Source organism: Macrotis lagotis, chromosome X (genome assembly GCF_037893015.1).
Source record: "Macrotis lagotis isolate mMagLag1 chromosome X, bilby.v1.9.chrom.fasta, whole genome shotgun sequence".
Lineage (NCBI taxonomy): Eukaryota > Metazoa > Chordata > Mammalia > Peramelemorphia > Peramelidae > Macrotis > Macrotis lagotis.
In genome coordinates, this window is record NC_133666.1 from 582,916,694 (window position 1) to 582,941,720 (window position 25,027).

The 25,027-nt window shown below is 39.3% G+C and overlaps 1 protein-coding gene across 1 annotated transcript in view; it reads right to left on the reverse strand.

Moving 5' to 3' along the window:
• SNTB1 (syntrophin beta 1) overlaps nt 1–16,589 on the reverse strand; it is a 320,793-nt gene extending 304,204 nt beyond the window's left edge. The window contains exon 1 of the mRNA XM_074201491.1: nt 15,751–16,589. Within this exon, the coding sequence (XP_074057592.1) occupies nt 15,751–16,351 (601 nt within the window). The 5' untranslated portion in view covers nt 16,352–16,589. The remainder of the gene's footprint in view (nt 1–15,750) is intronic.
• Between the last annotated feature and the right edge of the window lie 8,438 nt (nt 16,590–25,027).

Sequence of the window (25,027 nt, forward strand, 5' to 3'; positions counted from 1 at the left end):
ACCCTGTCTACCCCTATGAATTATTCCCTCTGGCATACTCACTCTTTCACTTATTTTCAAACTCCTCTTCACTGCAGGTTCATTTCCTATTGACTACAAACATGCTTCTATCTTTCCTCTCCTGAGAAAAAACACAAACCTAAACCCTGTCTTGATCCTTTATTCCTGCTAACTATAGTCCTATATCTCTTCTGTCCTTTGCAATTAAACTCTTTGAAAAGACTGTCTACAATAGATGCTTCCACTTTCTATCCTCATTCTTTCTTCTTAACCCTTTACATTATGGCTTCTGTCCTCATCATTTCAGTGAAGCTGTTTCTTCAAAGTTTCTGATGAACTTTTAATTGCCGAATCCATTGGCCTTCTCTCAATCCCCATTCCCCTTGACCTCTATAGTTTTTGATATTATGGATCACTCCTCCTTGATAATCTCTTCTCTTTAGATTTTTGGAATACCACTCTGTCCTGGTTCTCCTCCTATATATATCTGACCTCTCTTTCATTGGATCTCCTTCCAGATGACACTTTTCAATTGTAGGTATCTCCAATTGTAGGGTTCTGTTCTTCTGCATTTCACCCAGTGATCTCATTAACTACTTTGGATTTAATTATCATCTCAATGCTGATAATTCTCAAATTCACTTAGCCTGCCCCATCTCACTTCTCCAATTGCCTTTCAGATAACTCAAACTTAATGTCCAGCAGATATCTACCCTAACTTCCAAGATGAATGGGTATATTAAAACTAGAAATTTTGAAAAGAAATATTTTAAAATATATACCAATCTACTGGGGAATAGTAAAACAAACTATGGTACATGAATATACTATGAAATATCTCTATAAAATAAGAATTGTCAAATATGAAGAACTCAAAGAATTAAGGGAAGATATGTGAATTGATAAAAATGAAGTACAAACAGAAAGACCTGGAATACCTAAAACAATGCAAGCAAAAATATCAGAAAATTGAAATGTGTAACTGTAATGATCAAATATGGTCTTAGAGATTAATTTTAAAAATGCAAAACTTTCCCTTATTAGAGTGTGCATTTATTCAGAAATGAAGGTGACATGAAAGAAAAATATATTAATAAAATAAGCTTAAAATTAATAGCTGGAAGCTGGAAAACAAAATGCTCTGAAAAACTCAAGAAAAATATGGCTATTCTATACCAACCTAAATAAGTTTCAAGAACTTTCTACTTTGAAGTCTTCCCAGTTAGCCCATTAGAAAGTTTATTAAGTTTCTTCTATAAGCCAGGCACTGTGCTAGGTATTAGAGATAGAAAGAAAGGTAAAAGATAGTTCTGGTTCTCAAGGAGCTAAACCCCCAAGGATTTATTATCCTTAGGATAGTCTCAACAGTCCTGTCTTCTCCTCAATCCTAGGAAGCATCTCACTAGGTCTGTATACTGACTATCCTAGCAACAGTTTCAGGGGCTTTTCTCCTCCTCCCCATTTAAATACCAATGTACATTTATAAAGTATACAAATGATATATTCATGTATATATTAATGTTTCCTAGGAATTCACAAGATACTCTATACTTCTCTTATGAACTCAGTGAGTTTTAATTTTTACTGAAGCTATTTTTGTATATATCTTAACATAAGATTATAGATTTAGGGACTCTAGAGAACATTGAGTGCAACCATCACCATTCCTCCTCTTCAATTTCATTTTACAGATGAGGAAAATGAGGCTGAGAAAGGCAGCTTTGGGTCAGCACTAATAAGTATTTCGAGAAGAATAGGCCCCAGCACTCCAAGCATTACCCAATCTAGCTCTCTCCCCCATCAAAAGCCCTTTGAGATAGGATACCAAATTTTAGCTGCTGCTGTAGCTTCCCTCAGTCCCCACCCCTGTACTTTATATGTATTACCAAACAATACATATCAACTTAGGGTGCTAAAAAGAACACAGGATCTGGAGTCAAGAGACCTAGGTTCAAATCCAGACCACTATTTATTAGCTTTGAGCCCATGGCCAAATCACTGCATTTCTATGAACTTAAGATTCCTTATCTGCAAAATGGAGATAATACTACCTGAAGGGGCCCACTTTACTAGATCACTGTGAGGATGAAATAAGGTATTTTTGGAAACTTTTGAAAAGCACATGTCAAAATCAGCTACTGTTTCTTCCTCTTCCCCCTCCTCTTTCTCTTCTTCCTCCTACTTTTCCTCCTCTTTCTCTTCACTATGATGATGATGATGATGATTTCCTAGAAGCTGAGGGCTGGTAGGAATTTGATAGTCTTTTGCTCTTTTCTCATATATGATGGATGGTTGAATCCTGTCTATGACATCCCTAAAATGTGATAAACAACTTCTGTGTAAAGAAAGTCACTCTCTCTCCCAAAGAAGCCAGTTACATCTTCAGATAGATCACTTTTTTGAAGTTGTTCCTTTTACTGAACTGAAATCTTCCTCTCTGTAGTTTTTCTCTCCTCTCTATCTGACTTCTTCAATTCAATTCAACATGCATTTATGAAATGGCTATTTAGTGCAAGACAAGAGACTAGATCAAGAAGATCTGGGTCCCATTTCTGTAACACACAGTATGTCTGTAATAAGCAAGTCATTTAAACTCTTCGTGCCCAAGGCAAGTCTCTAAGATTAAAAACCATAAAAGAGTTAACATCTGCAATACTGTATACTCCCTAAAAAAAAGCACTATATATGTCCAAGATGTGAATGTGCAGGGAGCTCAATGGCCAACTTACATTTTTATATGTATAGAAACAAGGACATATAACTAAACAGCAGAATGTCTCTGCACCATAAAAATATCATGGGGAGCATAAAAGCTCCAAATTCAATTCCATTTAATTCAATTAAACAAAAATTCCTACTATGTACATGACACTGAAGGCTAGGAGCTGGTGATATAAAGACAAAAGGAAAAAGATCCCCTACCCTCAAGAATCATATTCTAATAGATTTTTCCTTTGGTTCTTAATAGTGATTGTTGACTGTAGAATATATTAATGAATGAACAAACAATATACATTTACAAAGACATATATACATATATATATACATTAGTTATATACACACAAGTGAATGTGTATGTGTGAAATTATTTAGAATGGTTAAGGAAAACTCTTTAATAAAACTACACTTTTTAAAAATTTCTTCTTTTAGAGAGTTCCTGGGTTCTAAGACCCTTTCCAAAATATCCATGGAACATTACAGAGTATTTATTTACTTTTGCCACAATAAATATAGACTAATAGGAATATTGTTCCAGAAATATGGCCTCCTGTAGTCTCACAATCATCCAGGCAATGGTGAGTTATGGAGAATGTGTTTTTCTGACAATCTATGTCAGAAACTTCAGTTTTATGTCAAGCACAGTCAAGATTATGATTTTCAAATTTAATAAGGAGAATTATATCTGTGAGCCTATTTCTGATCCTCTACCCCCCTCCCCATACATATACACATACTTTTTAAAGAAAGATTTCTTGAGCACTGATAGATTAAAGTTGTCTTTGTTTTTAATGTTGCTCTTTTTGGTTGTTGGAAAAATGGTGAAAGCTCCAAGATTAACTCTTAATAACAATCTTGCACATTTGTGTAGCACTTTAAAGTTGTTGTTTTTGTTTATTTTCACAAAAATTTCATAAACGTATATTAGCTACATTTTACAGATGAGGTAACTGAGACAGAGAAGTTATACAATCATATGATTAGACAGCATCAGAATGAGGATTCAAGCTTGGGTCTCTCAAAACCAAACCCACCTATCAGGAGTTACTGACTTAGAAACAAAGAATGTGATTTTATATATACTGTGGTTTAAAGTCAAAATTCTCTCAAATCTAACTAGCCATGGTTTTTTCCTCCCCAGATTCTTTGATGACAGCAAGGCAGTGATAGCTTGGCCTGAAATTTCCACTGTTTAGGTTCTGCTGAGGCGTGCCTGGCCTCACTGAAGCATGGGAAATGAGGGTTGCTGTCAAAAGAAAGTCATTTTATAATTACCCTGTGTACATTCCAAAGCAGATCCACAAATAAAGAAATAAATCTATACAATTCGGCAAGAAAAGCAGTGAAGTAGGGAAAACACTTTGGTAGACTCTCCCTATTTTTTTCCCTCCCAAAGATGCTGCTTTCTGGATGTTCAGAGACCTTATCTGGCTTTCCCTCCTGTTCAGGAGGATTCATCAAAACATAGAGTTAGAGACTCGTAAAATGTCAAAGCCATAAGACACCTGAGGAATGAAATAATGCTCTTTCTTCTATGCTGATTATGGGTCCTTTATCCTATGCCTTTAGGCTGAATTTGGAAAATTTAATTTATAGAAATGTCATAATAGCTGATAAAGGCTTAATGAGTTGCCCTTACTAGGTATTTCTTTTAAAATGGGGACTTCTAGAGATTTCATTACTTAAAAGAGAGATGTAGATTTATCGCAGTGGCACTTTCAGATGTAGCTTGAGGGCTGAAGAGACACTTTGGGATAAAGAAGATTTTCTGTAGTACCCAACCTGCAACATGTAGTCTATTTTTATATCTATTTCTTAAGTACCCAAATTTGTAAATACTGTTTACCTTCCTTGGCTGGATTGTCAGTTTATTGAGGTCAAGTACTATTTAATTTTGTTTTTGTATCTCCAGTAGATATTTAATAAATGTTTGCTGATTGACTGATAGGTGGAGGAGAATCTCAAGGTATTTGTTTTAACTTGAGTGTTTTATTTTAATTTATTTTTATTTTATTTACTTTTTGACATTTCATTTTTTCCAACTATAAGTCATGAAAGTCATTCAACATTCATTCACCTACAAATTCATAAGTTAACACATTTTTCCACCACTTTCCCTTTCCACCATTCCCCACTACCCGCTGTGGTGAACAGTCCAGTAAAAGTTGTACATGTACATCCATGCTCAGCATGCTCCCAAATTAATTATTTTGTGTATGAGGAATTAGGTCCGAGGGAAAAGAAAGAAAACCATGAGATAGGAATGAAAAACATGAGAAACTTTTTAAAAAGTGAACATAGTATCCATCCAGATTCTGTGTTTTTTATTGTTGTGGATTTTTCCCCCTCTGGATGTGGATGGTTTTGTCCATACCAGGTCTCCCAGGGTTGTCCATGATCTCTGAACTGCTGAGAGGAGTTGCATCCATCATAGTTGATCAACTCCCATTGTTGTTGGTAATGTGTCCAATGTTCTCAGCATCAGTTCATGTAATTGATATGTTGGTACCACATTTCTGAAGCTACTGAGCCAGGAGAGAAGCTTTTTTGATAGATGCCCATCTCCCTTTTTTTTTCTCCCCCCGCCAGGATGCTGGTTTCTGGATGCTCAGAGACCTTCACTGTCCAAAGATTCCTTTTACCCATCACTCTTCTCTGGGACTTAGATCTCACTTCTTGATCCCTACTTGTTCCTGCCAGTGTCAGGTCTTTTTTATCAAACAAAAATTTTCTTCTCATTTTATCCCTATAGCTATCTGCCTGTGCCTCAAAACACATTTTTTTTGGGAAATGTAGTAGTATCATTTAGACAGAGTTTCCAAAATTGTGCTTCAAGGACCCAGGAAAAAGTCCCAAAGGTTGGCTTGATGGTTTTTAAATTAGCCCTAAAGTTGTACTCCAAGGATCTAATAAGTTCTTCAGTGGTGGTATTTTATGTTTATTAGACTTACGTTGTGTGATACTAAAATAATTTGTAGAAGATTTTATCACAAGGACTCAGTCAAAGTTTTGTTCAGGCTGAAGAGTTATACTATGGCAAAAAAAATTGAGAACTACTTATTTAGGGTTGAATTTTTTTGCTTTAAAGTAACATTGGAACAAATCTCTGACTTGAGAAACTGTGAATAAGCCTCCAACTTCACCAACAAACATAAAGAGAAATGACAAAAGAAAGTGTCTGAAATAATTTGAGCAAAAAAGGCACTCAGTTTCTGTCCCTTCTTTATCCCACTCAATTATCTGGATAATTTGGAGGGAAAAAAAAGTGAAAGAAACTACATTCTTACTATTCATAAAACTGCCTATAATCAAATTTTTGCTCTGCTTATATAAATACATTTTTCACAAGGACAGAATTATGTGAAAATGTCAGAAAGAAAATAAGGATTATTGCAGGTGAGCCTAATTCCAAGGATGCTCTTTCCATCTCTAGATCTGTAAGAATCAGGTTGTAAAAACCACTGCCTCTAAAAAGGAATCATAGTGATTTTTAGTCAGTATTGAAGTCAGTTTATTCACCCATTGCAGTGGGTTCAGATTCTTTTTTCCAGCAGCAAGCTTCCTCATTACTCAGTGCCCCTACTATTTTTCTCTAAAACTATAAATAAATCATAGACCAATTCCGATTATGCTTTGGGGAAGTAATTTCCAAACCAGCAGACTCTGGTAATCTCCAAACCAGCAGAAGGATGAAATGACAGGTTCAGAACAAAAACAAATACATAAACAGATAATTCAAGTAAAACAAAATAATTTTTTTAGAAACTAATTATAGAAATACAAAATTGTAAAAATGATATTGAAAATGGAGGATAGACATTAAGAAATCAGAATGTTTGATTAATAATGACTAAGAATATTTTACATAATTTTATAAGAAAACATTTTAGCTTCTTCTGGAAAATATAAGCTGTATATTCTTTCAATTTCTTTAGATGTAGACAAGAAATTTGAATGTTGCTCTGTAAGCAAAATCCCTCCTTGGGGCCCACACTCTTCCTTTCCTTTTACATATTTTTCTACATGACTCTGGATAATATCATCTGGTAACACAACATCCTACTTCATGTCTCTGAGCCCTCCAAAACCACAACAACCCACACAGAGGGCTTCTTTTATATGAAAACCATCTGATGTGATTTAAACCCACAGAGCCAATGACACACCTCCTGGGATTAGAGTGATCTTCCATGCAAGGCTAACTCACTCATCCCAGGCATTAAGTTACCACCCAGTGTCCCAACATGGCAATTTACCAAATGGTTAGTAGGCTCCCTGAATGAATTCATTTCTCTTCCATGATTGAACCCTTTATTTCTCAAAAATGCCTAGTTCACCAAGATGGGTCACATTAGGGCATTTGAAAGACTATGGCCATGGAAGAAATGATTAAAACAAATAAGATCAAAGATTCAGATTTAGAGATACAAATAACCTTAAAAACTATTGGGTCAAATTCTTCCTTTTATACATGTGGAAACCGAGAAGGAGAGGTTAAGTGATTTAACCAGGGTCACACAGCTAACAAGTGTGGGGTTTGGGATTTGAATCCACCTTAGAGAAACTTGCGGATAAGTTCAAGTTTCTCTATGTGAATATCTTGAACAGCCTGCCATCTTTTGAGTAATTTGTCACAAGACCAAGAACTGAGACTTAAAGTAAGGAGGTTAATGATTGACACTAGCTTTGTCTCCTTAATCTCAGAGCCTCAGTAATCTAATCTGTAAATTTGGGATAATTGTTTAACCCATCTCACAGAATTGTTGTGAAAATCAAATGATATTGTGACTTTAAACTGCTCTAGAACCACAAAACATTATACAAATGGGATCTGCTGGGTTTTCTTATCACAGAGTTAATACAATTGTAATATGGGTTAGATGAATTTTGATTTAAAATCCAGTTCTGCCACATATAAGAATGTGAATGTGAGGAAGTCAGTTTCTCTGGGCCTCCAATTTTTCATCTGTAGAATGGGAGATTGGACTCCATAGCTTCTCAGGTTCCTTCCAACCTTAAATCCATAGTCTTTTAATGGACACAAGCAGTGGGAGTTGAAAATCAGTTTTGGACTAAGGTTCATCATTTCCATTTTCCTCAAAGTTCTTCTTTTCCTTGAGTCTTTGCTTCTGACTGAGACTAACTTGAGGATGTGGTTGATTTTACAATATTTCTTTTTTTAATATAAAAGGATGACTTAAGTATTATCAGAGAGAGAAACTTGGTTAATCACAGCCACCATGAACACACTTGATTAGGGGATATTAGGTAGAGAAAGGGTTTCATTCAGAAGAGGGACACTTTAATGTTACTTCGAAAAAAATACACATATTGTCAAATCCAGAAGAATACCATGCTGTCTACACAAGTTCTGTATGTATTTATTTTACATGTGCCTATATGGTGAGGGCCAGCTCCAGTTATCCTAATCCATATCAGGCCATTGGATCCAGATGACTTTGGAGGAGAAAATGAGGCTGGTTATTTTCACAGCGCTCCCTCACTAACTTGCATGTCATAACATCACCTCTCTGATGTCATGTCTTCTTTGAGAATGAAAGAGAGACAACAACATCTACAGGGCACCAATCTCTCCCAAAAGAACAAAAGTCCTGTGAGGGTATGGACTGTTCCACTTTTGTCTTTGTATCTCAAGTATCCATTATAGAGTCTCTGCACATAGGAATAATGTAATAAATGCTTCCTGAATGATTAAAGACACTTCTATTACATTCCTAATAAGTAGACAACCTGCTTTAACCTGAAAACCTCCAAAACAGGAGAATACACTAACTCTTGAGGTCATCCACTTGTCTTTTGGCTAGCTTTAATTGTTCTGTCAAGGTTAAATTTGCTCTTTGTGACTCCTGCCCATTGTTCCGGGTTCTGCCCTCTGGGTACAAACAGAAAAAGATTAATTCCTCTGAATGATAGCCCTTCAACTAAAGGAAGACAGTTCTCACATCCTCAAGCTTTTTCCTTTTTAGGCTAAATATATCCAGTTCCTTTAACTGAATCTCATATGACTTGGATTGAGGGCTGGAGAAGCAAAGCATAAGGCCATTTACTTTGTACTAAGTTGGAGACAATAATGGAAGGAATGTTGAAGAGAGTCAGTGGAGATGGGTTCAAAAGCTATCTCTGGCCACTCAATTTCTGTGCACAGTGTGGCATAGTGGAGACAGTATTAAATTGGGTGTTAGGAAGAATTGTATATACCTATTATATGGTGTGTGTGTGCATGTATGTGTGTATATGGGTACCCTATACCCATATCAAACATTTACTAGCTTTGTGATTGTAAGCCATTTAACTTCCTCAAGACTCAACTCCCTCACTGGGAAAATGAGAGGGTTGAATTAGAAGGCCTCTAAGGGTCGCTTTCATTTCTAACTCTATGATACTATTAAATATTTTTTGTGGGGTTCTCTTCTCTAGGCAAGAGTTAAAGGATACTCTTTCAAACCATTTTCATTGATTAATGCCAGTCAGTTGGTAAGGAGGGAGGGAGGATGTTTAAGATACACTATTATTTTTCTCTCATATTAACTGCTTTGAGATGCATCATTGAAAAAATAGTCTTCTGAGCAGATTGGTAGTGACCACAAGGATAAATCTCTTTCCACCAGACCTACAGGATGCCTGGGCAAGATGCCTCTTACAGATGTGGAGGACTGAGTTATTTTTACTACTCCACAGGGTGACTATTAAAATGCACCGCTGAACATGAAGAATGTTATCCCACCACTGCAGAAATAAGTAATTGATGGATGGGGCCAATCAACTCTACTTAAAGAGTACAGTCCAAACTCTGAGAAGGATATGTAACCTTAAAAAGAACCAATTTAGCAATCTAAGCAGGCAGTTTTAGTCTCCTCAGGTAGAAAGAGCTTTTAGAATTTCAGGTTTGTAGAGCTCAGTTACAGGGGAAAAAAGTTAGTTATGACTCTAAAATGGAAAAGGCAATGCTGCATTTCCATCCAACCTATTATTTTTTCCTTATTTCCTTCTTTGGGAACTGTGGAGCGGGGAAAAGATCATGGGATTTGGATCTCCCCTTTGATACTTTCTACTCGTGTGACTGAAGAAGTTAAAACCTTCCTGAACCTCAGTTTCTTCATCTGTAAAATAAGAGGGTCAGTCCTCTTAGGTTCCTCTTAGCACTAGTTCTATAATCCAAGGGAAGTGAACTTCAAAGTTTAGGTAAGCATTTGACAGATGAAGAGGTTAAAGTATCAGAAAGGATGGGAGTAAGGGAATGGAAACAGGAGGGGTACATGGTGTGGACAGGGGGTAGAGAAAGCAGACCAAAAAAAAAAAAGGTAAAGGAAGAAAACTAATAGAAATAAGGTTGGAAAACAAGTAAAAAACCAATATCTATTCCATGAACCAAACTCCAAGCTCTGGAGATATAAAAAAAAAGGTAATAACTCAATCCCTGAACTCAAGGAGCTCATATTTTAATGGGGGGAAAACATGTAAACAGCACATATGTGTGTATGTATGTATATATACACAAGTCACACATATGCATGTGTATAAGTATATAAATAGTATATATGTATGCATGAATACATGCATATTATATAGATACACATAGGTGAGTATAGCTATCTATTTAACATCTATCCATCTGTCTTTTTTTATTTTTTATTTTTTACAAGGCAATGGGGTTAAGTGGCTTACCCAAGGCCACACAGCTAGGTAATTATTAAATGTCTGAGGCTGGATTTGAACTCAGGTACTCCTGACTCAAGGGACAGTGCTCTGTCCACTGTGCCACTTAGCCACCCCCCCCATCTGTCTTTAAATTGAAGGAAATGTTATAGTTAATCACTAGCATAAGGAGGGTCTTAAATGGCAGGGAATTGCTAAAAACTTTACTCAAGAGGCAATAGGGAGCCATTGAAAAATGGTGAGAAGAGTGATATACTAGCTCTACACCTAAGAAAGATTATTCATTATTATTCAGAATGGGCTGGGGAATATAAAAATAGTACTTCTAATGTTCTAAAATTTAATTACAAGATTTTTATTCCCATGTGGGTCAATGAGCACTGTACTAATGTTCTAATGACCATAGGCTGCTCCTCCCTTTGACTAATTTTTCACAAAATAGATTCTAAGGGGGATGGAGAAGGACAGGAAGTGAAAATTCACTGCCACTTTTAGAAAAGAAAACTCAAGTCCTCTTACTGGATGAAGGATACTTTATTTTAGCTCTGCTCCACATATGGCATGGTTTATTATATAAGATAATGTGTACTCCTATGGAGAGAATGGCTTGTCAGGAAGCAAAAGATGAGTTCTCTGGGAATTTATATCCAAAAAAGAGATGAGAACATCTCCCTATGCTCTGTTTGCCAGTGCTGTCAAACTCAAATAGAAATGGGGCTACTAATCTGTACATAATGATTCCTGAACTATATTACTGACTTAGTTTAAAATGTAGTATCATCTAAGTTTTATTGTATTTTAATTTACTTTGTTAAATATTTCCCAATCACATTTTCATCTGGTTAGGGCCTCCCCTGGGAAGAATTATGGGTCTCATCTACTCTACCCAACAGACATCTAGAGTAATACTACATAGTCTCTTTCTTCTCTCTTCTGTACACAACCAACCAGATTAATCTCTGAAACAACAACTTTAGCCTGTCCTTTTCCTGCTCAGAAACTGTCAAGGGTTCCTTATTGTCTACAGAATAAAAACCCATATACCTCAGCCTGGCATTCAGAGACCTTAGCCTTCTAGTCCCAAACCTATGTTCTTAGTCCATCTCTATATCCTTCCCTAAATGAATTCTCTGCTCTTCCCAAACTATTCTACTACAACATTCTACCACAGGCAATTCTATCACACTGTGACTTGGTTTTCCACCTCTGTGCTTTTTTTCATTCCATTCCTCTTTGTGGGACACCCTCCTACTCTTTCTGCTTATCCAAAGAGAGAGTGTGACATAGTGGGTAGAAGGCTCAATTTAGAAAGGCCTGCTTTCAGAATTTTTCAGACTAGTTCTGTGACTATAGGCAAGTCACAAAACCTTTATATGTCTCAGTTTCTAGGTCTGTAAAATAATACTGTATTCATAGGGGTATTGTGAGTTTCAAGTGCAACAATATATAGAAAAGTCAGCTGTTATGATTACTTATGTATGTGAGTACAGTTCAAAACCCACCTTTCTGAAGCCTTCTTAGACTAGTCTAGGTAGCCCAAATATTATTCTGTCCACATCTCAATTTTCCCCATGGAGGTTTCAATATACTTTGGGTCACCATAAGAAAATAAAAGGGAATTTTTTGGTAGTTTTGTAGAACCAGCAGATGACATATGAAGGGTAGCAGATAAGAGAAAAAGTTCAGAAAACTCCAAAATGTATAAAATATATCTACAGTATTATATAATATCAACACAATTTATCTTTTAATACCATAATAATTCAGACTTCTTCTATGGTAAAAATGTTTCATGGATTTTCCAGTTCTCAGGAGGTACTACATCCCTAACCTCCCCTCTCTTTTCTGAACTCCTCAGGTACTTTTCATTTGTCTCTTTCATTTAATATTTGGTTTTAATTGGCTTACAGTTTCATATGAATATTTTTTAAAATCTTGCAAGGCAATGGGGTTAAGTGGCTTGCCCAAGGTCACACAGTTAGGTAATTATTAAGTGTCTGAGTCTGGATTTGAACTCAGGTACTCCTGACTCCAGGGCTGGTGCTCTATCTACTGCACCACCTAGCTGCCCCTGTCATATGAATATTCTAACTTACCAATTAGAATGGAAGTTTCTAGAAGTCAGGAACAATAAAGGTCTGTTTTGTCCCACACCAAGTGCTTAGCAAAATCCCTTGAGTCTGTAGTATACTAGGATTCAGGAAGTGCAGTTTGTAGTGTGTGGTGCAAATGTTTAAATGAACTAATAATCAAAGGTCTGGGTCTGAGCTATGGCTCTGTCTACCAACTATACAACCTTAGATAAATCACTTAACTATGGTTTCTTCATCTGTAAAATGAGGGAGTTTGAAATATATGAATTTTAAGGGATTTTCCAGGTCTAATAATAAATGATTCCAAAAGGTTGTGCAGTAAGAATTCACAAAAGGAACAGTTTCGGAAAAAAACTTGGGAAGGCTTATATTAACTGATGCAGAGTGAAGTAAGCAGAACCAGGAGAAAAACTATTTTGATAACATTATAAAAATGGAAACTTTGAGAAGCTTTGTAAAAATGGACATTTTGAGAAGTTTAAAAATTCTGATCAATAAAATGAACAACCAGGATTTTTGAAGACTGAAACCCTTGAGTTAGGGTCTCAAGATATTACTTTCTTGGACATGGCCACTGTGGAATTTTGTTTTGTAAATGATTGCCAATACAAGCAAAACATAGAAACAAATAAGCTTACAAAATATAGAATTTTGCTTCAAAACTTTATCTGGGCAAGAACCAGATGGCTGGCACAGCTTATGATGTGTCTGCCTCTCTGTCCTTTCCCCTCAATCCTGTAACAGTTCATATTCTGGAAGCTAAAAAAAGTTATACCCAACTTCTAAGCCTAAATATATATGTGGGTTGGTTTACCATTCCTTTCTCCTAGATCCCATTTTCATTTCTTATCTCAAAGTTTGGGCAACAATTTTATTCTATAGTTTCTGGAGGTCTTGCAAGTAAGTCCTGATTTTAGTAAGTGGTGTCTCCTTAGCGTACTCTAAAATTATTTCCCTCTAACTTCAAACCACCCTGCATTAATTTTGAATATTATTTTTCACCTCTCTTGAGGATTGTTGAAAATCGCCAGGTCCCTAGGAGTTCTTCTACCTTTATCCTTAAGGTATATATTTCTAGCTTGGGAGATTTGGTTGGAAATCTTCAGGAGATGTCCACTGAGGCAAAGTAGTTCCTTCACCTACTGTTCTCATTTAGCCTCTCAGTTTAGAGATTTGTTTGATGGACACACCATATTTCACTTTACCCAGCCGCATAATATTGCTTCCCTCTAATAGCCAGGTAAGCCTATTAGCTTTCATCTTCTCTCCCTCCCTCATCATATAGTTCTTTAATAATATTCTTTCTCCAACTATCCCACCCACCTCAGGGTGATTTTTCCCCCCTCCTTACTAGATAAGTTTTTTGTCCACACCAATGACTTCATCTAGGGTGAAAGCTTCCCCAGTGAGGAAATGCTCCCAGTTGTTACAGTTCTGCAATTTAATAGTCTACTAAAGAATTTCTTAGGTCAAAGAGAGACTAGTCCAGGGTCATACAACTAACCAGAGCTAGAAGCTAAACTGGAACTCAGATTGTGCTGTCTACAGATAACCAGAAGACCTAGAGAAGGAATGTCCAAAAAAAAAAAAAGAGAAAAGGTTGCAAAGAAAAAAAGAAAACCCAATGAGAAGAGGTAAGAAGCTAAATAGTAAAATAACAGCCTGAAGTCAAGCCTCCACTCAACATTTTACAGGACTCCAGAATGGCAAAGGATTGTATGTTATGTGTATGTGTATGTTTATGTGTGTGTAAAGTGTATAGAAGTATATGTATATATTTGTACACACACACACACACACACACACACACATATATAAAATTAGAGTCAGTTGGAATCAGGCCCCCCACCCCCACCTCAACATAGCTTAGCAAAGACAAACTTGACTGTTTACTTATGTTAATCACCAAGCCAAAGCAAATAGATTTGTGCCAGTGTTAGCAGGGAAGGATGGTAGAAGCAGTGGAAGGAAGCACAAAGAAGTGTCCCTATAAATTACAGAAATGCCTCCACCCCCAACTCAGCGTGGCTTTAATTCATTCCTTCTAGGTCATCAGGTGGGCTATCACATTCTCAGGGAGTTGCATCACCTGTCACAAGTTGCAAAGTCTCATTCCCCGAAGCACAGGGCTCGGTGGTGGCTTCTTTCCCCAGAAGAGCTCCACAGAGAGACAGCAGCACCACCCCCAGGCCAGCAGGGAGTCTCGCTAGATAGGTCTTCCTCCACCCCAGGTCCCACATTCCCAGGCTTATAAGCAATATAACAAATAGGATCCTACGGGGTCTCCGATTCGGATGAAGGGATGATGTGCTCGTGGTTGGCATGAATTAAGGATCATCTTCCTCGCATACGTAATCTCAGACACCCCAGCCCTGGACAGAACAATAATTCTTAAGATAGTTTAGATGCGGTCCTAATTGGGAGTGTAGAGGTGGTCAGGTTAATCGGCTCTCGGAGTGGTTTCTAAGGCACCCTAGGGGCAGCTATGCCACTAACTGCCCATCGAAGCTCCAAACTGTGTAACTACAAGAAAGCCTAGGGAGAAAATGTGGGCAGAAAAGGAGCTCACAACTCTTCACCCAGAGGAATCAGGAATCCAGGCTGACTGGACCGACGGACTCCCTGCAAAAGGAGTGGCGAACTTGTGTACGAAACTCACACATTTTCTTAGCAAAACTTGCAATCTTGCCTTAGCTGGCAAGTTCTCTCTATCTCCTGGGATTCTCGTCACAAGTCTCCACAGGTTACACGCGCAGCCAATGGAAGGACTGACAACCTTGCCCAACCCCACCTGCAAGGGGGTGTGGGAGGGGGGCTTCTCTGCCTAAATACCTTTTGGGTCCCTGCCTCTGAAGAAGCTTCTTCCAGACCCAAAGCGCCAGAGTAGTAACCGCATGAGCGAGAAGGTTGGGATTATTCCCTTGCCAGCAGTTCTATGAGCACACTCCTTCCACACCTTCACATCCCTGCCGGAGCCCGACCGGCACCGTAGTACCAGCTCCGGGCTAGAACTTGCCAGTCCGACTCGGGAAAGCCAGATGGGGCGGACTGGGCTTTTCATTCCTCCCCTCATGGACGCTAAAACAGGCTTCCAGGTGTGGGGAGGTGAGGTTGATTTGTGGAACACAAAAGTTATCAAGAGGTTCGGCCCTGGGAAGCTGTGTGTGTGTGTGTGTGTGTGTGTGTGTGTGTATCTAAGTATCTGTGTGTCTGTGTGTCTGTGTCTGTGGGCAGCGCGTCCCGGGAGGCATTAACCCCTTACCTTCCAGCAGCACCTCTTTCCCGGCTCTCTTGAGCGCCTGGACGGCCTCGTCGTGGGTGGCGTCCCTCAGGTCGGCTCCATTCACGGACAGGATGGCGTCCCCCACGTACAGGGCCTGGGTCTGGTCCGCCGCCAGCCCCTTGAAGATCTTGCTGATGAGGATGGGCATCTTGTTCTCCTTGCCCCCCTTGATACTGATGCCCAGCCCCCCGAGCTCCTGTTTCAGCACCTTCACGCCCCGCTTCTGGTTGGCGATGGACTCGGGCACTTGGTCGGGCAGGTCAGTGAAGGCGGTGCGGACCCCCACTTGGGGGCTGCCCCCGGCCGGCGGCCCCGGGGGGTCCGGGGACTGGCTCCCGCTGCCAGCCCCGCCGCCGCCCCCGGGGCCCCCCGGGCCGTGGCTGCCGGCCCCGATGCCGTTGTAAGCCCCGGCGCCCTCCTCGCCGCTCAACACCAGGGCGTCCTCGTTCAAGTTCACCAGAACTTTGTACCAGCGGTCCCGCACCAAAACTTCCAGCGGCCCGCTGCGCTGCCCCCGGCCGCCTCCTCCCCCGGCCGGCGCTGCCGAGGCGGCGGCTGCTGCTGCTGCTGCTACCGCCATCTTTCCAGCATTCTTAACATGCCATGTGATTGCAAAAGGGAAGAAAAGTGGGGACGGGTGGGGGTGCCGGGGGAGGGGGGCAGCTTCGGGGGTCCGGCGGGAGCGAGGAGCCGGAGCCCCGGGGAGAGGCAGAGGCAGCGCCCGCCGCCGCCGCCGCCGCCGCAGGACTTGACCGCCGGAGTTCAGACACGCTCCGCACGCTCGAGTTGGCAAGCGCTCCGGCTGGTCCCCCCCCTCGCCTGATCCGGGGCGGGGTGGAGCGGCCTAAAAGGAGGAGGTGGGGGTGGGGTGGGTGGGGGGAGAAGCACCCTGCCGCCAATGGCACGGCCCCAAACCCAGGGAAGCTGCCGAACTGCAAGGAGCCGGCCCGGGTGGCTCAGGAAAGGGCACGAGGAGAAGGGCAGGGAAGGGACCTGGCACGGGCAGCTCACCTGTGCCAGCCGCCGCAGCCGCAGCGGCAGCAGACAAATGCTGCACCACCCACCGGGCCCCCCCCTCTTCCCCAACTCATCTTGAAAGAGCCCCCTCGCTGCCTTGGCCCCCTTCCTCTTCACAGACTTTAATCCGGCCGCAGTCTTCCCAGCTGCTTTTCTCTCCAGCTTGCCTTGGTGGGCCACATCTCTCTTTGGGTCTAAGCCTTGCCTTACTCTTCCAATTTTCCCACATTCCTAAATCAACTCTGACTGTCCTCCCTCACCCTAATCCTGCCATTCTCTGCTTCCTCTTGCGAATTTTGTTTGGAAGTCAAGGACGCTTCAGGGCTCCTAAGGGAGAAAGTAGCTTGCACCCTCCCGAAAGAGCTGGGAAAAGGGGGCTAGGGTCACCCGGAGCAAGTCCTTATCGTCGCCCTTCTCCTCGAGGCTCTCCTAGTTAAGAGGTCAAAGGAATGGAACTGGTTTTACTCCAAGATCTGCTATCTTGAATTACTGTGCCCGGTTGGGTTACCTTCCTGACTTCCATCACATTGTGTTCTATTCTTTTGTATGCTTTATTATTCTGTCCTTTCTCCCTAATCCCATTCCAAACTTTATTTCCTTCCCATTTCTTCTCCAAATAGGGCATATCAGGCTCCAGTGAAGGGAGGATTTGTTTTCTGAAGTTGGTTGGAATTGGAAACTTGTTTTCTTAAAAGAGAAAATACTATAAAAGGCTGTGTCCAGACCAAGCCAAAAAAGCTCTTTGCAAACATTAACCTGTAGAAATATTAGCTCTTTTGTATTATTTATTACTATTATTATTATTATTCCAGAGGCAGCAATGAGTGAGAAAACAGTGCTCACCTCAGGATCAATTTTTGTCCTTGAGTTGTTTCAGTCACATAGGAGACCTGGATTTCAATTTTCCATTTTCAGCCCTAGCACAGACACTAAATGAGGATGGATGGGTGAACTTCTCTTAGTTTCCTAATTTGTGAAAGGTATAATCAGGAAACTAAATAGCCCTCAGGGTTGCTGTGAGAATCAAATGAGCTATTATAAATTGTTTGTCTTTCATTTTCGAAGTAGGAAGGCAAGGACATCAGGGAGATGATGCCACGATAAGCACATGAATTGGATTTCAGGGAGAGGTGTGCTGTTCTTAGCCACTAGCCCTCCCACGGTCTCCTCTGGAGCCATCCTGGGTCCAGTGACCAGATTAAGGATTCCTGGAGATGGGCCTGAGTTTGAGGCAAACAGGGTTAAATAATTTGACACAACTAGTGTCAAGTGTCTGAGGCCAAATTTGAACTCAAGTCCTCACTGGTGCATTATCTACTTTGCCACCTAGCTGGCCAGGTAATATTTGTAAAACATTTAGTATAATGTAAACACCTCATAGGCCTTTAATAAATGCTTTCTTTCCTTTCCTAGAGCAGTGGTTCTCAAAGTGTTATCTGAGGACCCCCCCAAAAAAAAATATCCCTGAGCTCTTTTTAGGAAATTTATGAGATCAAAACTATTTTCATAATATTACTAATTCATTTTTTTCTATTAAAATGTGCTTCTCTTTGTTCCAACTACTTGTCTATGTTTTCCACAAAAATATCACAACAGAATGAATTCAGAGCCAGGTAAAAAGTCCAGACTTCTACTGAGCCAGGCATTAAAGAGATTTGTAAAAAGAGGTAAAATGGGGGCAGCTAGGTGGTGAAGTGGATATAGCACCCGCCCTGGAGTCAGGAGTACCTGAGCTCAAATCCAGTCTCAGACACTTGATAATTACCCAGCTGTGTGTGGCCTTTGGCAAGCCATTTCACCCCATTGTGTGTGGGGGGCAATGAGGTTAAGTGATTTGTCCAAGATCACACATTTAACCCCGTTGCCTTGCAACCCCTCCCAAAAAAAAAGAGGTAAAATTTGCTACAGTGGATAGAGTACCTGCCCTGAACTCAGGAGGACCTGTATTCATTCAAAAGCAGCCAAGCAATGATACTTACCTGTGTAATCTTGGACAAATCACTTAACCTCATTGCCCCCCACACACAAAAAAATGGTAAAACAAAACTATTTTTTCTCAATTCTTTTGTTTTGAAACAATATACTTGTTTTTCATAAAATATCTGTTAACATTTAAAATAGATTAATCATTTTAAATTAGTTAAATATTTTTTAAAATATGTTTCATTTTAGATAGGGTAGATATCAATAGATATCCACATTAATAAAAAATAATTTTTTTAAAGTATAGAAGGATTTTTAGGTCAAAAAATTTGAGAACTGTTGCTGTAAAACACTGAAAGGTGAGGTACCTTGCCCAGGGTCCCATAGTCAGTGTGTCAGATGCATGAGTTAAACCCTGTTATTATTTGCCTCAAGCCTGCTTTCCTTTCACTATGGCACTCTGCCTCTTTGTTGATATTGTTCAGTCTTGTCCAGCTCTTCATGACACCATTTAAGGGTTTTCTAGACAAAGCCACTAGAGTGCTTTACCATTTCCTTTTCCAGATCATTTTGCAGATGAGAAACCTGAGACAAAGAAGGTTAAATGACTTGACCAGGTTCACATAACTATTAAGTGTCTGAAGCTATATTTGAATTCAATCTTACTGACTCCAGACGTGTTGCTCTGTCCACTGCATCTAGCTCCTCCTGTATATGTCTATCTCATTTCTAAAATACTTTATTCACAACATTCCTATAGAAATATAAGCTCTCTTTTCAATGTTATAGGAAAAAATTAGCCTCCCAGAGGCTAAACTTGAAACCTTCCTCCCTACTATCTTTCCTGACCCACCTCTTCCCTCCACTACCCCCCCCTCCATGAATACTTTGTTTCTTAGGGGAAATCTTGTTGTGTTTTTTGTTTTTTTGGTTTTTGGTTTTTTTTTTTTTAGTTCTACTCTGTGATTTCATCCATATAGGAAGCTCCCTGAAAAAGGAAACTTTCTTTTACAAGGTAAATGAATAAGTGTTTGACAAGATGACTTTTTGTCTTAGAATTTTTCCTGGGACACTGATAGGTGAGAGATTTTGTTGTCTAAGCTGTTGGTATGTATCAATGGTAGGAAGTAGATTAGTTCTCTAGTTATTCCACCAGGCTGTCACTCTTTTTTTATTATCTTATAGGCAATGTGGCCCAATGAATAGAGAGCCAGCCTTGGATTCAGAAAGACTAGGATTTAGTTATCTAGTGCATGGGAATCACACAAAATATCTTCTTCATTTGATCATATGACTATATGATCCTTAAACATCATTTTCTTTCTTTCTTGCCTCCTTCCTCACCTTTCTAATGCTTCATTTTAAAGAGAAGGTGCTGACCTGCTTTGGAAAAGTGAGCTTCCTCATTCATAAATTTCTCATACTAAGTTAGGAGAATGTCTTTTGCAAGCAAGACTTCTAGTAGATGAGAACAGTTTGGCCCAATGACCATGAAGACAATTAAAGCAGGTGCCTTGGAATGCTTAGGAGTTTGGTCAGATATCAAAGATGCCAAGGTCATCCACTGCATGCTGGGCCATCACCAGTCATTTTGACTTTTGTCTTGCCACTAGTGGACTTCAGTGATTTTGGAAGACAGAGTAAAACTGACAAGTTTTTGAAATGCTGTCTCACTTTAATATATTCTCTCACTCTCTCTCTCTCTCTCTCTCTCTCTCTCTCTCTCCCCTCTCTCTCTCTCTCTCTCTCACTCTCTCTCTCTCTCTCACACACACACACACACACACATCACCCTGTGTTGTCAATGGTCCTTTTTGAAAATGAAGGATGGATATCAATATAGCAATAAAATCTATTATTTTATAGATTAGTTATTTTGTACATATTTTTGCATTTACTTAATTATTTGCCTGTTCTCTCCTCTAGAATATCATTTTGTTGCAAGTAGACATTCCATTTTTTTTTTTTTTATCTTTGTGTTCTCAAAGTCAGCTAATAGAGAATGGGACTGGGAGACAGGAAGACCTTAGATAACTAGCTTTGCAACCAGGGGGCAAGTCACTTAATCTGTCTCTCAGTTTTTGGTTTTTTTTTTTTGTGAGAATAAAATGAGAATAAAATTCTTTGCAAATATTAAAATGTTATATAAAATCCTATAATCATAATTATAACATAATATGTTACTAACAAGTATTTAACAAAATTCTAAAACTAACTCTAGATGGTAAGAAATATTAAGCTGTCAATTCACTATTGCTAATCTTGAAGTAACAGCATCTTTCTTTGTATTAAAAAATGAGAATTCTCTCTCTTTGCATTTAAGAAAAAGTAGTCTTTAAATAAAATGAAACTCCAATTAATGGACTTTCTATGGATAAAACAAAGCAAAGTAAAAAACAATTCAGGCAGTTTGAGAGAAGATATTTCTGGAGGCACCAGATAGGCAGGTTGGTCTAGCCTTGTTAGACTCCTCAGAAGACTATTGCTGCTTCTCACAATTTCTCTCTTGGCTCCATTTCTGAAGCATAAAATCTTTTTAGAAGTACGTGGCACTTGGGATACTGGCTCTGGCAAATGTTGTAGGTATGGTTTGTTTGTGAGTCGGGAATTACTGTATTCTCATAGATTCATAGTGGAAAGATTCCTTAGTGTTCATCTAGTCAGTCCTCCACATACCCTCTTATTTTTCAAATAAAAAAATTGAAGTTCACAGAGGTTCTGTGACTCTCCCAAAGTCACCCATCCAGTAAGTGATTTTGGGTTAAACCCAAGTCTCCCAGTTCCCAACCAGTCTTCTTCTATTTCATCCCAACCTACATATGTGACTTGTGTCTCTTCCCAGGATGTGCTGCTGAATTCTTTATTTGTTGGTCTTTTACAGTTAGATCAGGTTGTATTCTGTCTCCTCCTGGGCCTTTCCACAGTACCTCATTCCCCATCCTTGTCCTCACTTACAGTGTGCCTCATGCTCATCAAGGCAACATAACACCTTTGTTATGACCTGATAGTAATGACTTCACCTTGGAAGGTCAATACCAGATTCCAGCTTTTCTCATAAGCCTCAGATCTTTAATATGTTTGATGTGAACATAGCAAAAACAGTATATAACCTTCAGGACCTAAATTCCTCTGGTTTCATCTCATTAAATATATTTTAATAGTATCTGCTATATTCAAGACATTGTGTCAGGGTCTTATGATATTAAAAAAAACAAAACTAAAATGAAATATTAACTGCCTTCAGGAACCTCCATTATCCTTAGAAGTATACATTTTACTTTCAAATGGATCTTTGATCTCATTGATTTGGGGATGTCTTCACTTCATTCCTTCCAATCTTGTGCAATCTTTGTTCATGCCATCTTGAAAGTTTGCTACAAAAATCACCCCATTTGCTGTGGGCCTTCCTCCTATGACAAACTTATCTTCTTTTCCTATTTTACAAATTCTCTTTGACATCTTTTATTCTTGTATTTCTTTGGAGTTCCTCATGGGTTAGGAATTACAGTCTTCTCTCATGCAAACTATTCCTTTCTATTTCCCTCTGCACACTCTTTATCTTTAGTTCTTTTGAAGCATTCCAGATCTTGCTACCATGCAGCAATTTCAGTAAAATTTTTGTATTGAAAAAATGGGCTTTCACTTTTATAAGAAGACTGAGGTCAGTGAACATTCTTTTCAATTTTTCAAAAAGCAATCCAACCCACTCTACTTCTTTTTCAACACTGGACCTTCTTCACTGTCCACCTGTATTACTGATTCCAGGTATGCACACTCTTAGGGCACATTATATTATGTGTCTGATCAGACAGTCCTTCTTCAACAATTTGGTCTTTCTAGGGTAGATAAACAGATCAAACTCATCTGTGAAGTCATTCAGTAAACATATATTAAGTGCCGTGATTGGTTGGTTATCCTGCTTCATGCTCAAAGAGAACCACTGCAATCTATCTGACTGTATCTGATTAGACCAATGCCAGTCTAGAAGACTCTTTCACAGTTCAGGCACAAAGGGTTCATGAGAACATTTAAAGTGGAGATGTCTCTAAATCTGAGCATCTCATGAGCTAGTGCAGTTCTGCCTTGCTCATGGGGCATAGCACCTTCTTTGATACAGGTGTGCCATTCTGGACTGTCTTGTGCCGGTATTTTCCATCTCTAAGAATCAATTTCAAAGTTCTACTAAACATGCCATTTACCAGACTAAGCAAATAGGATTTTAAAAAAAAAGACAAAGACAATCTCTGACCTTGAAGAGCTCATAATCCATTGGGGGAGATAGCATGTAAACAGCTATGTACAAACAAGATAGGTACAAGATAAATGGGAAATAATCAACAGAGAGAAGGTAGTAGAATTAAGCAGGGATTTTCTGGAGAAGGTGGGATTTTATCTGGGATTTAAAAAGTTCAGGGAATCCAGGAGGCTGAGATGAAGAGGCAGCATATTCTAGGCATGGAGGACATAGAAAAAATATCAGGAGCAAAAAATGGAGTGTCTTACCCAAGGAACAGTAAAGGAGGCCAATGGCACTGAAATGAAGAGTACAAAGGAAGGGTAAGAGGAAAAGAATGGATGGTGGAAAAAGACTGAGGGGTGGTGTATGGCTGGGTTATGAAGGGCTTTGAAAGGCAAACAGAGTATTTTATATCTGATCCTGAGGTGAAGGGGGACTACATCTATCTTTTGAATGATTACAGATCTCTTGCTGGCTCTGCAATATCTTGGGGCTTAATACAATTGACACAATGTCATTGGCAAACAGGAGCATTTGGAAGGCATCCCCATCCGCAGGGAATCCCTCTTCAACCTGGACTCTATGCTGGATCTCAATGTACGATGTGTGCATAGATAAGTAAACATACAAAGTGTACACGATAGTAATTTTGTAGCTATGCCGGAGAGACCTAACAGATGAAGCAGGAAAACTTTGAGGCATAGAAGATAACCCATTCATTGTAAAGTCATGAAGGTGGGAACTGGAATTCTTTGGCTGAAATCTAAAAGGTAAGAAAAAGGAATATGAAATAAATCTGAACAATTAGGCTAGAGTCAGATCACGAAGGATCTCAAACACCAAAATAGAAGAGTTTAGGGTTTTCATTTAATTCTTGAACCTGGGTCTAGTCTGACCTCGTTTTGACCTAAATCTCCTAATTTTATCTTCCCCTCCCCCTTGTTCTAATTCTAATCCTAATTCTAGTAGCTCAGGCTACTTTCCTAGGCCTGGATTTAGCAGGGTCTGGTTCAAATCTAACCTCAGATACTTATTAATTGTGTGATCTTGGCCAGTGTCTTGTCCCTGTTTGCATCAGTAAAATGGGGACACACTAGAGAAAGAAATAACAAATAATTCTAGTATCTTTGCCAAGAAAACCTCACGGACAAAGTCTGTAGAGTCACATAGAGTTAGACATGACTGAGGGAACTACACTTTCCTGTTAATTAAGGCAATATGCTAGTCATATGAAAATACGAATGATCTTATTTTTGTCAAAGAAGACACACCAATGTACAAAAATAGAGAAGAAAGGCACAATTGGATAAAATAACCTTTTAGGACTATAGAGGTAAGTAAAAACCCTATATGGTTTTAGTAGTGACAGCAGAGTGATCTTACCATCTGTAATTATAGGACCATGGGAATTAGAGCAAGAACAGAATTTAGAGGTCATCTAGCCCATTTCTCTAATATAATAGATGATGAAATTTAGTCCAAGGGAGTTGAAATGACTTGCCCAAAATCTAGTGCTATGAGGGAACTCAGGGATTATTTAATACAAACCACAGATAGTAAAACATTCCCAAAGAGGTTAAATAATTTAAGAACAGTTAGTTAATAATGCACCGAGACTGGATTTGAACAGAGATCTTTTGATACTAGAACTAATGCTCTTTTTACTATACTCTGCTTCAGTCTCACAGAGTTTAAGCAGCAGTTATCCTTAACAAGGACAGTATTTCACACACATGCCTAACTGGATGAATTTGTCTTGACATGCTCAATCTCCACCTGTTTAATTTTTTCCTTCCCTTTCCCCTAATTTTACATTGCCCTCCCCACCAAAACATACCCCTGACAACCATATCCCAACCTGCTCTAACAAATAAATTGATATCAGTCCCTGGCATCTAAGTACCTGACATTGATTTGCTTTGGAAGTAGAAAGAGCAGATTTAGATGATGATGATGAAGATTGCAGGCTGGTGTGGGGGCAGTAATACAATATTGTTGCTCCTCCCCAGAGGGTATTTGCCCTTTAGGCCCAGATTCTTGTTGTGAAATGAAAGACTTTTCCCCAGAGTAAGCAAGGGT